General features: G+C 32.7%; 1 protein-coding gene across 1 annotated transcript in view; it reads left to right on the top strand.

Moving 5' to 3' along the window:
* The window catches only part of LOC126884323 (phenylalanine--tRNA ligase beta subunit), a 97,905-nt gene that overhangs the window by 26,914 nt on the left and 54,390 nt on the right, over window positions 1-16,601 (top strand). The window contains exons 4-5 of the mRNA XM_050650262.1: window positions 8,208-8,547; window positions 15,577-15,756. Of these exons, the coding sequence (XP_050506219.1) occupies window positions 8,208-8,547; window positions 15,577-15,756 (520 nt within the window). The remainder of the gene's footprint in view (window positions 1-8,207; window positions 8,548-15,576; window positions 15,757-16,601) is intronic.

Below are 16,601 nucleotides of genomic sequence, written 5' to 3'. Positions count from 1 at the left end.
TAACTGATAACATGTACCTTATGTGTACACATACAGTAACAGGATAATAATTATATATTTGTCTATACATCAAAATCATTATTTAACAGTTTGACTTCTTATTTCCTGGTCAATCTGTTCCAATAGTGATAACCAGAGTCAGGCAAATATGCAATAGTGCATATGCATATGCATTTGCATATTTTTGTAGTTTCTTTTGAATTTTGCATATACGGGTATATTTTAAAATAAAGTGAATATAATAGGTTTTCAAAGCGAATTTATTTGTTTATTCATGGTTCCAATACCTTCGTACCTGATATTTCTGTCTGGATCAAGGCATCCAGAAGTAGTCATTGATATGGGAAAATTGTTATGCTCAGCATGCAGTAAGTAAATACAAAGTAAACCTAAATATTTCAAATTGCATAAAAATAATCAGAAAACCAAAAATATACATTTTTAATTTAATAGTAGATTATACCACGAGTCAATAATGATGGCTATTATTCCCGAGGAATATTTACGAACCGAGCCGCGTTAGCGGCGAGGGAGTAACATTCCGAGGGAATGAGAGCCATTATTGCGAGTAGTATACTCTACTTTATCTACGACAAATTAATTAATTTAAGATTTTTAATGAACAACTTTATTTGTTAAAAACATTAAAATTAGTAATAGTACAATTAATAAACTGAATTGGTTGAGAATCATCATTAACTTTAGTAGAGTTTTTAATACAAATATTTGGGATCTCGATTGCTGTAGAACAAGAAGATGGTACATTACTGTTTATCTCTTTAGCGATAGTATCTGCTGTAGTTGCGTACGTTTTATTATAAATGGATTTCGATGTTTCAGGTATTAAGGTAGATGCTGTTGCTGTAGCTAGTTCTACAATTTCTGGTGGTGTACAATTAAAAGATTCTTCATTTTCGTCCATCTCAACACAAACTGTCAAATATACTATTCGTTTGACAGTGACACTTTTTGAGGTTGATTATTTTGTTTCCGTGGTGAATTTTGTGATTGTTGTGCCAGAGGGATTAATAGCTATTAATCCCGCATTATTAATCCCTAAGGGATTATTATATGGCAATATATTGCAAACACCACAAGTATAATACATATATTATGTATCAGTCGTAGATAAAATGCTTTAAATAACCCCCGATCTAAAAATTATTTAGTTTACTGTAGGAATTTTTTTGTATATTCCATGCGAAAAAAAAAATCCAAATAGTCCAGCATTCCAAAACTGCTTTACACACCGGTAAAAAAAAATAGAATCATTTAACCATTTAACCATGATTTGTTCGAAGCATTGTTAAGCTAAAATATATCTTTGTCCAAATTATCAAACTAAAATTTGCGAATGTTTCTTGGAAAAACCTGCAAATGGAATAATTGAAGTGAAAAAAGCTTAAGAAGAAACGAGGTCGATTCTGTAGGTATATTCTGCGGTACTGAGTAAAATAAAATTAGATATAGGTGACAATTATTTTTATGTATGTGTGGATGAAACAATTGATTCTTCTGGACGTTACATCGCACATTTATTAATCGGATCTCCTAAAAATGAGCAAGCTTGTAAATCGCATTTAATTGCTTCCAAGCTGTAGTTGCGTACGTTTTATTATAAATGGATTTCGATGTTTCAGGTATTAAGGTAGATGCTGTTGCTGTAGCTAGTTCTACAATTTCTGGTGGTGTACAATTAAAAGATTCTTCATTTTCGTCCATCTCAACACAAACTGTCAAATATACTATTCGTTTGACAGTGACACTTTTTGAGGTTGATTATTTTGTTTCCGTGGTGAATTTTGTGATTGTTGTGCCAGAGGGATTAATAGCTATTAATCCCGCATTATTAATCCCTAAGGGATTATTATATGGCAATATATTGCAAACACCACAAGTATAATACATATATTATGTATCAGTCGTAGATAAAATGCTTTAAATAACCCCCGATCTAAAAATTATTTAGTTTACTGTAGGAATTTTTTTGTATATTCCATGCGAAAAAAAAATTCCAAATAGTCCAGCATTCCAAAACTGCTTTACACACCGGTAAAAAAAAATAGAATCATTTAACCATTTAACCATGATTTGTTCGAAGCATTGTTAAGCTAAAATATATCTTTGTCCAAATTATCAAACTAAAATTTGCGAATGTTTCTTGGAAAAACCTGCAAATGGAATAATTGAAGTGAAAAAAGCTTAAGAAGAAACGAGGTCGATTCTGTAGGTATATTCTGCGGTACTGAGTAAAATAAAATTAGATATAGGTGACAATTATTTTTATGTATGTGTGGATGAAACAATTGATTCTTCTGGACGTTACATCGCACATTTATTAATCGGATCTCCTAAAAATGAGCAAGCTTGTAAATCGCATTTAATTGCTTCCAAGCAGTTGAATAAAACAAACGCACTAGGTAACAGTTTTAAGGTCTTTGCAAGACAGCTTAGCAATTTTTTTTCTTCCTTTAGCTGTTCCCAACGAATTTTTTTTCTTTTTCTTTCAGATGCTGCACCTTACATGGTTAAAGTAGGAAACAATTTGAAAATTTTTTATCCATGTTTAGTACATACAACTTGCCTAGCACATGGTTTAAATGAGGTCGCAGAAGAAATTAGAAATGAATTTCCTCTTGTTAATAATTTTATTTCAAATATGAACAAAATATTTCTTAAGGCATCTATAAGGTATCAGTTGTATAAATTACATTTGCCGAATCTTCCTCTTCCACCAAAACCTATTGATACTAGATGAGAACATCATTAGGGGCTGCAATGTTTTATGCAGACATTTTTGCTGAATTGAAGCTAGTAGATTCTTCCGAACCACTTATACTTTTCAAAGAATTGGTGAAAAATAAAATAGTACCACAGCAACTTTCATACTTAAAATATTATGTACATACATGCATATTTGACACAAATAATATATGCATATACATGCATATTTGACATAAATAAATGCATATACATGCATATTTCACACAATAATATGCATATATATGCGCATATATCTTCCTTTTCAGCCTGCATATTTGCCTGACTTTGGTGATAACACCGTGATCTTTGACAAACGAAATCGGCAAAAAAGTCTATATCGTCCCAGTAATTGTAATGGTATCTTCTGTTATGAAACCGAGGTATTGTCCTTTTCATGAGCATTTTTCAGTGCGTAACAAATGATAGGAAAAAGGGTAAGTCCGTGATAATACACATTTATTCTAACATGACATTTTAGTTCAATCTGACAGTTGTCACATTTTATTTTCAATTTTGAATAAAAACAAATCAAATGTGTTTCTTGCATTTATAAAATGGTATTTTCTTTGATTTGTATAGTCTTATAAATTATACAGATTATATTTGTAATATTATTATCTAATTAAAAAAAATTATTTTTTTTATTATGGCGCCATCTATCGACAACTAGAATAATCACCGAACTAGAATAATTGCCAAAGTAATCACCGACGTGCCTTTTTTCCTGTCATATACAATTTAATGCGTTAGAAAGAAATCGAAAAACTGTGACGCACTGAAAGATGATCATGAGAAAAAGAATATGCTTCTTTTCATGAGCATTTATATAATTCACAAATTATTTTATTTTCGATTATAGCGCCATCTATTGACAACTAGAATAAATGTTATAAATGTCACCGACGTGCGTTTTTTTCTGTCACATACAATTTAATGCGTTAGAAAGAAATCGAAAAACTGTGACGCACTAAAAGATCCTCATGAGAAAAAGCATAGACGTTATGAACTAAATAAAGTTTATTTATTTATTTTTCTGTCAAATTGCTCATTATTTCTCGAATTGCACATGCGCAAGTACAGTTACTGCTGCCAACAGAAGAAAAAAAGTGGTTAGCTAACCGAGATTTTGTTAACTTGGTTTAAAACCACTGAAAAACGCTAGGAGGGTTAAAATAGTGGTTAAAATTTAAACTAGGTTAGCTAACCAAAATTTTAACCTGTCACTGAAAAACTGGGCCTAAGCGAGATATGTCATATTTAAATTTTTGCATTGAATTTTTGACCCTGAAAAATGAATTTCTTTATAACCAATCTCTTGTAATATCTGCAATATTTTATTTGTATAAAATATTATTATTTTAAATTATGTATTAAATACATACATTTCCTTCAATTTTTAGCCCTAAAATATTAAATGATATATTTTATTGTTTTTACACTACAGTTCTTGTTTTCCATGGTTCTCTGGCAAAACGAGTTTGGTTTCGTTTTTGCTTCAGAGGTGTGCACGCAGCTCTACTGAGGAAGTGTGTAAGACAAAAAAAATCTAGAGATTGTACATCGCCTCTGAATCGAAAGGAAACATAAACTGTCTTTTTCATTTCTATCTTTACTCAGATTTGAGTTCTAAGAACTTTCTTTCGGAACTTTTCCTAGACGAATCAAAGTGGAATGTGACTGAATATTGTAGTCATTTTCGCTTTCTATATTCGGCGTCTCTTGTTCTTATAAATTGTAAAAGGCAGAGATTATGGATGTACCAGAAAGAAATTCCAACAAGAAAAGTTTTCAGATGTAAATAATTATTTACTAAAAAGACTAAGTTTTCACTCTAATGGCATATAAAACAACATGATGCTATTCTACACCCCACCAGAATGAAAACAATGGGAACCTTCTCTGGTTACACCTCCGAGGCTTCTACAATTTGCAAGCCGTACGGATGCTGAGACTAAGTAAGATGAGGGAATTCTACAATTTACAATTCACGTCCCATCTGCTCAGCGCGGTAAAGTTCCAACGAGACTGGTTCCCTTCGTACTCCAATCAGAGTAAATGTAAATCAAAAATGAATAACCATTTTCAATTTCATTGCAAACCGAAAATACAGCCGAACCATATTCTAGTCCAATCAGAGAGTGCAGTAAGCACCTCTACCGGTTTCGAAACTTATTAGTCTCTCATCAGGAGGCACATATGCTGCTCTCCCCGATCCAACCAAAACAAACCCCAGCGTGCAGTCCCGGATCGCAACGAACGAAATGGCATAGATGCCCTAGCGGCAACTGCTAGCAAAAAGACTAAGTTTTCACTCTAATGGCATATAAAACAACATGATGCTATTCTACACCCCACCAGAATGAAAACAATGGGAACCTTCTCTGGTTACACCTCCGGGGCTTCTACAATTGGCAAGCCATACGGATGCTGAGACTAAGGAGCATATGTGCCTCCTGATGAGAGACTAATAAGTTTCGAAACAGGTAGAGGTGCTTCATGTTCAGGTAGAGAAAATGGTTATTCATTTTTGATTTACATGTACTCTGATTGGAGTACAAAGGGAACCATTCTCGTTGGAACTTTACCGCGCTGAGCAGATGGGACGTGAATTGTAAATTGTAGAAACCTCGGAGGTGTAACCAGAGAAGGTTCCCATTGTTTTCACGCTGTGTCTAGGTACACGCTAACGTGTACGCAAATTAAAAAGTTAGGTACACGCGAAACGTCATCAAGTCAGTGACGTCACTATGTAGCGTGCACTGTTATTGGTTTTTTGCATACACGCTAACTTGAGAATATCGCGAGTGTCAGAGTGAGTTTAGATTTGTCTAATCGTGTTGTGTTTACATTTTAATATTGATTAGTAAAGAGATTTCTTATTTTTTATTTATTTAGTGTTTGTTTTTAAATTAATTATGGAGTGTGGAAAATTATTTAGTTCTTTTAATGAGTTTAACAACATTTTAAAACAGTACGAAAAAGATAAGAGACAAAAATTCGTAGGGTAGCAAAATAATTAAGATAAAATATACACGGCGATTGATTAGTGTGATACAGATCAGTAGATCCGCTATAGTAATAGATAGCAATAAAAGTTTGAGCTTCATATTACAAAATTAATTAGAATGTTACAGGGCGTCCGATAACATAGTGGCAGCAGGGCCGCCGAGAGGGCGGTACAGCTGCTACATTTTACCGGGGCCCGGCGATATAAGGAGCCCGGTGTCGACCAGACCGAAAACGTAATTTTTCTTGTTTCTTTTGCTCTTCACTTTATGTCCATAATGCGTTTAATTAATACTCTGCTATATTTAATATTACGACCTTTAATCGATTTGGTTTAAAATTTTAACAGCAATAAATCACAGGAGTCAAACACTACAGTGCAGTCAGATAAAAATATGGTATGGATATGGAGATTAAAAATATATCAGGGCTTCCAGAGGATTTACAAAAAATCAGAAGAATCTATGTTTAAGAGTAAGTAGTTACCAGCAATTATGGAATAAATCCAGAATTTACATCAAATAAACAAAAACGGCGCAAAAAGCCTGTGAGACTGAAAATTTTGATACCGACGCAATATCTCGCTGTGAAATATTTTAATATTTTCATAATTATAATAAGCAATTTGACCAGAAGATTTAATGCGGAAAATAAAATTAATTCGCTATTTAACATTTTATGGATATTCCGAGATGAAGATGATGACAATATTAAAAAAATTAATACATATATGTATTGCGTGAGTTTTATAAAGAAGACATCAGTGAAGAATTGATAGATGAAATTTTTCATTTGGGAGCGATATACAAGGATAATATTGGTGAATCTCAACTTTCTAGAATATATTTGCTTAATAAAATTAAACATCTCAAATTTGAATCGTCATTGCGTTAAGAATATTTTGCACATTTCCGGTGACAGTCGCAGAAGTAGAAAGATCCTTTAGTTTTCTTATTCGCATAAAAAATACTATGAGGTAATGATAGCTAGGTACAATGAAACAGGATCGGTTAGCAGGCTATCAACTTTGTGAATTGAGAATGATTTGGCAAAATCATGCGATTTTTCGAAAATTTTCCAATCAGAAAACTCCAAAAGCACCTGTAATATAAACATTTTCACTATTATAAATATAATCAAAATTTAATAAAATTTATATTTGAAATGTTTCTTATTATTTATTGTATTAATAATTTTATTCCTATAAAAATTAACAATTTTTTCGCTCTTCACTTTTTGTCGGGGGCCCGCCCTTCACTTTTTACCGGGGCCCGCTCATCCCTCTCGGCGGCCTTGAGTGGCAGACCAAACATGCTTTTTTTTAAATGGAACACCCTATATTTTATTTTATGTTCGAAATGTTCCTAATGTCCCCATCACAAAAATATAAAGGTTTATTATGTTATAGAGGATATTTACAAGTTATAACCAATTTTCTATGAAAATCGTAACAAGTTCAACTTCCCTGTATAAATAGATATAAACACAACAGCATTAGTTTATAAACTGGTGTAATTAACTTACGTATAAAAATTATTTTAGCAGTATTATGTACATGTCATGTCAACTAAATATTTATTTTGCTAACCTGAATATATACTTTTATACTATACCTACACATTGATTTATTACAATTAAGTTTGAAACATCTGAATAGTTCTGCTTCCCTTCCCCTCCCTTAATAACAAATATTTTTCTATCAAACAAACACTAAACATATCAAAATAGCGTGTACCAAAATATACAGTTACTGCGCACGCTAAATAATGACGTCACTGGCTTGATGAAGTTTAAATTCGCGTGTACCTAACTTTTTTATTTGCGTACACGTTAGCGTGTACCTAGACACAGCGTTGTTTTCATTCTGGTGGGGTGTAGAATAGCATCATGTTGTTTTATATGCCATTAGAGTGAAAACTTAGTCTTTTGCTAGCAGTTGCCGCTAGGGCATCTATGCCATTTCGTTCGTTGCGATCCGGGACTGCACGCTGGGGTTTGTTTTGGTTGGATCGGGGAGAGCAGCATATGTGCCTCCTGATGAGAGACTAATAAGTTTCGAAACCGGTAGAAGTGCTTGCTGCACTCTCTGATTGGACTAGAATATGGTTCGGCTGTATTTTCGGTTTGCAATGAAATTGAAAATGGTTATTCATTTTTAATTATTTACTATTTTAATTTTATTTTAATAGTGAATTTTTTATGAGACTTTTCGTTTTTCTATAAGAGATGTCGCTGCAGCGTCCCAAAGTGTATTTTAAACTATTTTTGAAATACCACATAAATATACAATTTGGTTTCGTTTTGCTTCAGAGGTGTGCACGCAGCTCTACTGAGAAAGCTGCAAGGCAGAAACAGCTGTCTAGAGATTGTGCTTCGCCTCTAAATCGAAAGGAAACATAAACTGTCTTTATCATTTTCGTAATTATTTTAATTTTCAGAGTTTCTCCTCCTAAATTCCGTGCTACTAAACCAGCAGAGGGATCATTAGAAAAACTAATAATAAAGCCCGATACTGCAAAAATACGACCCTATGCCGTGTCAGCTATACTTAGAAACATTACATTTGATAAAGACAGATATAACAGTTTCATAGAATTGCAAGATAAGTTGCATCATAACATTTGCCGAAAACGTTCATTGGTTGCTATTGGTACACATGATTACGATACTATTAAGGGGCCTTTTATTTATGATGCTAAGCCACCAAAAGATATTCGGTTTGTACCTCTTAATCAAGAAAAAGAATTCTCTGCTGAAGAATTAATGACATTGTATTCGGTAAGTATATAAAGTATATCAAAATAAAAATAGACGGTTGCGTTTCGATTCAATTCGAGTCTCTTACACGTGTTTCTAGGTCTACCCATCTTTAAAGAGACTTGTAGTAGTGTTGGAAAATTCTCGAGAATGAAAAATCGGAGAATATTCTCGACATGGAGAATTTTCTGAAAATAAACCCTACGACGCTTAGGGATATTGTTAAAGACGAAATAGGGTTTTAAAAATCATGAAATTATATACAAAATTATGAGACGACACAACAGTGTTCTTTATATAAAAAAAATACAAAAACAACAGAAAACGCAAAATTTATTTGATAAAAAAATTAAATTTTCTTCTTAACATCAAATAAAATAATTAACTAGTTTTTATGGAAAGTAAGCCACAATTTTACTAAAAAATGATTTTATTAACGTTTCTTAATCGTTATTTATATATTAACGTTAAAATAATTTTATTAAATAAATTATTAGAAGAATTTTTTACTAAGCAACAACATTTTTGTTTAATTCATTAATATTTTTTGTATATTGACAACGGCATCCGATTTGGACATCGAAACGTTAATAAAATCATTTTGTCAGTAAAATTGTGGCTTATTTCCCATCAAAACTAGTTAATTACAAAAATGCCACAAGAAAATAGCTTCAGAACAACATTAAAAATAATATAATGGATGTGGTGATCTAATCTGAAAAAGATGAGGCCTCAGATTCAGAAGCTATTTCTATCATTAGGTCATCTTGGTCATCTACATTCTGCATTTTAATGTACTGATGAGAAGTTGTTGGATTTTTGTTTTTCACGAGTCGCCAGCTCAGTCATGGATTGCACCTTACCACCACCTTCAGCAGTAGGCCGGTTTTTTTAGAGGAGAGGATAAAACCATGTCTGAAACTTTTCAGTCGCTGCACTGGATGAAAGCATGCTTAATATAGCAACTGTTATTTTAGTTCATTTTGTTCTGAAACATGTATTTTTCCTCCATATGATTGGGTCTAGTTTTTCAATTGATTTTACAACGTATGTTTTTCCAAAAAATACTCTCTCACTCCTTAGACCAATAAAGTGCCAAATCTGTCATTATTTCAGCGAGTCATCACCGTATTTTAAAGTTGCTACATTATCTATAAACTCAGATCCCTCAACTTGTTCTTCTAGGCCTGGATCCCGCGTATCAAAAAAAAGTTGATCAATAGTAAGCTGAAAATTTGTTAATAGCTTAACGGGGTCTAGTCGGACAAACTTTGATGTACGGGAACACTGAAACAGGGGAAGTTTTAATTGTGGAACAGGTTACAGGTTTCGAACGTCAGACTACGAAAACGTCCCATGTATTTTGTCGGACAGAACTTCCAATTGATTTGTTACCCTTTCAGTAAACTCTCATGCAAAAATCATACTACTACTGCTATTTACCACCAATATAATGCCTGTCATTTGACAAGTTCCACGTGTCGGACTTATGCCCAACATATATGCATTTGTCGGACAAACATTTTTTCATATATAAAGTTTGCTATTGAATAAACTTAAAAACAACCTGCTAGTTTTCACAATCATAAACTTGTCAGGATGACACGCTCCACAATTAAAATCACGTTCCACAATTAAGGCCATGTAATTTTTTAATAATATAGTGTTACTAGGGAACGCTTACAATTTTGAACATATTTAACAACAAAATAATTAAATCACAGAATATATCTTGATGTATTCTCTGCTTGGATCTTCCATAAATAATACACAATAAATAACTTTTTATAAAGTTCACGTCTTAAATCAATTATTTATCAAATACACTATATGAGCATTTTTCAGTGCGTCACAAATGATAGAAAAAAAAGGTAAGTCCGTGGTAATATACATTTTAGTGACATGACATTTTAGTTAAATCTGACAGTTGTCACATTTTATTTGCAATTTGGCATAAAATCAAATCAATTGTATTTATTGCATTTATAAAATGGTATTTTCTTTGATTTGTATAGTCTTATAAATTGAACAGATTATATTCGTAGATATATTATATAATTCGTATATAATTTTTTTCGATTATAGCGCCATCTATTGACAACTAGAATAAATGTTATAAATGTCACCGACGAAATGTAATCACCGACGTGCGTTTTTTTCTGTCACATGCAATTTAATGCGTTAGAAAGACATCGAAAAACTGTGACGCACTGAAAGATCCTCATGAGAAAAAGCATATCAATATTATTTAATCAACAACTCAAAATATTCCCGATTCATGTCAAATATTTAAAATTGTCACTGATTGTCACTGTCTGACTGACAATATGCTGACAATATTCTATTCGACTGAGTGCGTTGTATGACAAAGATAGATTTGGAAAATATTACCACGGACATTGTGTTCATTTTTTTCGAATCCTGAAAAAACCAATAAATATTTTTGAAAAATTTAAACGCAGAATGAAAGACTAAATTATTACCGAGGGCCGAAAGTCCCTTAGAACAAATAAAAAGTTTATTTTGAATGAGATATTTTAAATTAAAAATCACACTAAATTTTCTCTTAGTTTTTCACCCCTGTAACTTATTAAAATATACATTATAGAAGTTCTCAGGGACTTTCGGCCCTCGCTAATAACGTAATCTTTCATTCTGCGTTTAAATTTTTCAAAATTACTTATTAGTTTTCTCAGGATTCGAAAAAAATGAATCCCCATTTGAATAGCATTGCAGCCGAAAATACGTACCCATCCCCTTAAAATCACATTCCACAATTAAAACTTCCCCTGTTCCAGTGTTCCCATACAGCAAAGTTTGTCCGACTAGACACCGTTAAGCTGTTAACAAGTTTTCAGCTTGCTATTGATCAACTTTTTTTGGTACGCGAGATCCAGGCCTATTCTCGAAATGAATACGAATACCATTCTAAATATTTTCAGTAGTAATTGCACAAGAGCTCTAAAATTATTGAATTTTTCCCGAGTGACACTTTGACAGGTTTAATTTCACGAGCCGAAGGCGAGTGAAATTATGTCAGTGTCACGAGGGCAAAAATTCTATATTAATTTTAGAGATCGATTGCAATTTGTTGCGATTATTTCATGAATAAAACTGTTCAAAACCAAAATGTTATTGTAATTTATTTATGTAAGTACAAATTAGTACAATTAAACACACAGTTGTTATAAATATTTTACGGTTGAGAGTCATCACTTTTATAATTTTTAAAACATTAATTGTCATTAATGTCACTGAATGTATTCTTTCATAGCAACGAAGGGCATCTGACGTAATATACTTGACGACGGGAAATTATCAGTCTAATTTAGATTTCTGTAGCTTTCTATTGGTCAGAATCTCCTATGAATGAAATAATCACGTTAATATAGCACCAAAACAATAAATACTGACACTGTAATCACCTCACTAGTGGTTCATGGGATTCGCCTGCCCCGGCTACTTCGGTTTTCGGGGATTTTATCTAAAATCTAAAATTGTATTAAGTATGTGTTTGGGCTTCAAGAATAATAATGTTTGGGATGCAAAAAATATACTAGGTTAATTGGCAAAAACAATATTTATACATTATTTTTTAAATTATAATAATTTGACCCATGTCCAATTTTTATTTTTATTTCGGTTTTTGTAAATATAGAAAATTCTCGCCGAGAATTTTCTGGTCGTTCTCGAGAATATTCTCTTTCTCTTCTTACATCACTACTTGTAAGAAGACTGAACTAAATCAAAATGCACCGACTGATTGGTAATATATTGAAATATTATAACAACGCATGCCTTTAGTGACCTCTGGCGAGGAATGATGTAAGTGTCGATAACAATTAAAATAAACTGTAAACCCACTTTAGACAAGGCGAAAACGGCGGGTTCGTTGGGAAAAATATTCCCATGAGATTTTTTTGTATAATCACATTCGTGGGACATCTAAGAAAAAGGTTCAAGAAGTCGCCCACATGAAAAGTGGTCCAATTTTTTTAACAATTTTTTTTAATCAAATTGCAAAAATCATTTTGGAAGACCATTCTGGACAAAAAAGATCTGTTATAATTTTTCTGTAAAGTTGACCGTTTTCGAGTTATAGGCAATTTAAAATTGAAAAAAACGAAAATTGGCGATTTTCAAAGCTTAATAACTCGGTTAAAAGTAAAAGTTATTATTATGAAAGTCAGAAAGTGACTAGATCAAAGTTTAAAGTCTCCCCTACAAAATCCTGAAGAAATTGTTGTCATTATTTTATTACTGAGCTGTTATTTTTAAGTAATAATAATGAGCGCCATGCAAGTGTTAGGCGGCTGTAAATGCTGAGTGCGAGAGAGATGCTATTCCGTCAGTCCAATTGTGCATCTTACTTGCACTCACATTTACAGCCGCGTCAATACGATCTAACCGCTCATTGTTATTAATTAAAAATAACAACTTAGTAATAAATTAATGACACAAATTTCTTCAAGATCATGTAGGGGGGCTTTAGGCTTTGATTTAGTCACTTTCTGACTTTCATAATAATAATTTTTAACTGAGTTATTAAGTCTTAAAAATGGCCATTTTCGCGTTTTTCAAATTTTAAATTGCTTATAACTCGAAAACGATCAACTTTAAAGAAAAATTATGAGACCTTTTTTGTCCAGAATGGTCCAAAAAATCTAAAAAAAAAATTGTCCGGGCCAAAAATGTTGATTTTTGCAATTTGATTAAAAAAAAATTGTTAAAAAAAATTGGACTACTTTCCACGTGGGCGACTTCTTGAACCTTATTCTGGGATGTCTCACGAATGTGATTATGCAAAAAAATCTCATGGGAATATTTTCCCCAACGAACCCGCCGTTTTCGCCTTGTCTACTTGGGCGATGATGCTAGGAATATATTCCTCTAATGCATCAACAGTTTACCCATCTAAACCGCTATCATTTTGTACTCTGTACCGAGTAAGAGCGTGAAATAAAATAATCATTTGAGGTATATATTAAAAAAAATTTCTTGGCAAAAAAATAAATGTATGTAAAGTAAAGATATAGATAGCTTAATGGCAAGCTCAAAAGCAAGGAAGGTATCTAGAACGTTGAGGAGCTTCAGACAGAATACCCGCGAAATGGTAAAGAATCAATACAAATGGACAAATGGGTTAAAATTTTACCCCCTTCAAGGTATTTGGGAGTTATTACAAGAAAAAAATATATCTATATACTCCCATAACTTACGAAATAAAAGACAGACACACAAGTTGCAGATATGTATATCTGAAAAGTAGTACCGCAACTTACCCTGGAGACATACCTGCAGAACTGTTAAAACACGCCTCTTCGGCCTTAATACAAGAATTATAACAAATATTTCACAAATGCTTATTTACTGGAAAGATACCGAAGGAATGGAAAATTGGCTACTTAAGCTCCATTCGTAAAAAGCGAAACAAAAAACATCCAAATAATTATAGGGGAATATGCATTACACCTTCTATGGGTAGGATGTGTGGGAAAATTATTAAAAGAAGGATGGATTAACAGCTGCGAACTTCAGAGGAACAGAAGGTTTTTGTACTGACGGGTGCTCATGTACTGATAATATATTTTCTATAAAACACCTCATAGCAAAAAAAAGCATTCTACGCTGAATTGCACATTGTATTCGCGAACCTCCTGTGGATAGAAAATGAAAATCATGATCACTTTACGAAGACAGTGAATGTAGACATGTAAACGTCGGACAAGACTACTCAGAACCGTTTAAAGTCGATAAAGGACTTCGGCAGGGATGCTGCCTATTACCAACCTTATTTAAACATTAGAAAGATAAAACACTAAAAAACTGGAACAAAAAATATAAACAGATGCGAGTAAATAATTGACGATGACTATATCTATAGCCTTTTGTTTGCGATGATCAAATAATTTTAGCTGAAGACAAAAATGGACTGCATGATAAAAAAAGCCGGAAGAAGAATTTGGAAGCTGGGGTTAGGAAATTAATTATGATAAAACGCAATACATGTTATTGGAAACACCGCAGATGACCTGTAGATAAATAAGAACTCAATAAAACAAACAAATGAATATAAATACTTACGGGTAACTTCGACCAATACAGATGAAACGTTTATAATAAATGAAATAAAGAAAGGGCAGACAATAACCCGACAATTGCACTCGATTATATGAAGCGACGATATCACAAGCAAAACTAAGCATCAAATCTGTAAGACAATAATGGAAAGCTGCTCACTGTATTGCTCAAAGATGTGGCTGACACATAAAAGAATGTAAAACAGAATAAATGCAACGTAAATGATGTTTTGGAAAATAAGCTGTATATTAACACTAATGGACGAAGTGAGAAATGAACGAATTAGAGAACTAATGTATGTGAAAGAGACACTAAATAACCGAATAGAAAAACAAACTTTGGTATGGACATATATGCAAAGAATAGTCGAGACAAATATACCGCTAAGAACTTGGAAACGAAAACCAAATAGAAGGAGGAAAAGACGATGCCCTGGATTACAGTGGAAAGGACAAATAAAAATATCAATAGAAAAGAGACCTTACTGAAGGAGATAAACGACAAAAAGAACATGCAAGTAAAGCCACAGATAAGTAGGTAGTAAACAAGAGCAATCTTTGATAAGGCTCTCCATACTTTTTCGTTCCTGTGCAACCTGAGTAGTTCAGTTCATTTTAGATCCGAACTTCAGGGTATTACTATAAAACCATTGGTATTATGTATTATATGATAATAATAAACCTTTTGTCTAAATAGGGATAATATCCAATAAAGATATTTATCAAAAAAAGAAATAAATCATTATTTTCGGAAGAAATAATTCTACTTTCCTCTCCCTGTCCTCGTTTTCAGGATTGAATTCATTGTCTTTATTTTCTTATTAAGTTTAAATCCATTTATCCTCATATTGACGCTATCATGTATATACTATATACCCATAGCTTATCACAAGACTATATACCCATAGCTTATCACAATAAAAGCATCATTTATTGTTTTCAATTTCTTAATAGAAAATTTCTTTTATAGACCCATGCTCAATTAAAACAGTACCTACCAATAATAAAGGATAGTCCAGTATACCCTGTAATTACAGACAGTAACGGTGTTGTTTTGTCTCTACCACCAATTATTAACGGAAATCATTCAAAAATTACATTGGACACAAAAAACGTTTTTATTGAGTGTACAGCCACTGATTTGACAAAGGTAAGTTTTATGTAATTGCTAAGTCTGATTGAAGTTCATGCCCATTATTAATCTCATATTTACACTGACAGGAACACTAGATATACTGAATTCGCTCAGCCGAGATTCACTTTGACACATTCGAAATAGGAAACATACAGCACAAAAATTCCTACCTCACACTATAGTGTAGGAAACAGAGGTTGAACCTTGCAAAATGGACACAAGTCCGGTTTTATTTTTTTTTTTTTTTTCGTTATATCAAGGGGTGCTTATTATAAGACTAACTTTTTCTGAAAAAATTTCGCCCCGGAACCCCCCTTTTCACCCCTTTAAAGGGGGTAATTTGTGGTTTTTGCGGAACGTAGCCCTTCGTGTAACTTTTACAAAAAATTTCTTTTATAGAAATATGAAGAGGACTATATTTTCTACGATTTATTTCCCGACAGCATATCTCTATCATCCACCGTTTAGCGGGGGTGGCGCCCCAAAGTCGACAAGTTTTTAAAAAAGATGTTTTAAAAAAATATATATTTTTCCCTAACTGTAACGGAAATTAAGAAGAAATCCTACGGCAATTATTCACAAATAAGTGACTGATTTTTTGGTATAGGTTTCACTTAAGGGTAATTGCCCTATTTTTAATTACAGGGTGTTACATTTTCAAAAGCCCCTTTTTATACCATCTGAACCGTTTATGCTAGAGTAAAAAGACTTTCAGCGATTACCCATGATTTGTATAATGCACCCCCATTTTTTCCCCGGAACCACCCCAAAAAAGAAGAATTAATAAATAAAGTGATTTTCTTGGAATCCTTCACACACAATGCCCTTTATTAATATGCTTCATATATCATTTTGTGCAC

This window comes from Diabrotica virgifera, chromosome 5 (genome assembly GCF_917563875.1).
Source record: "Diabrotica virgifera virgifera chromosome 5, PGI_DIABVI_V3a".
Classification (NCBI taxonomy): domain Eukaryota; kingdom Metazoa; phylum Arthropoda; class Insecta; order Coleoptera; family Chrysomelidae; genus Diabrotica; species Diabrotica virgifera.
This window is presented reverse-complemented; position numbering and strand designations above follow the sequence as displayed.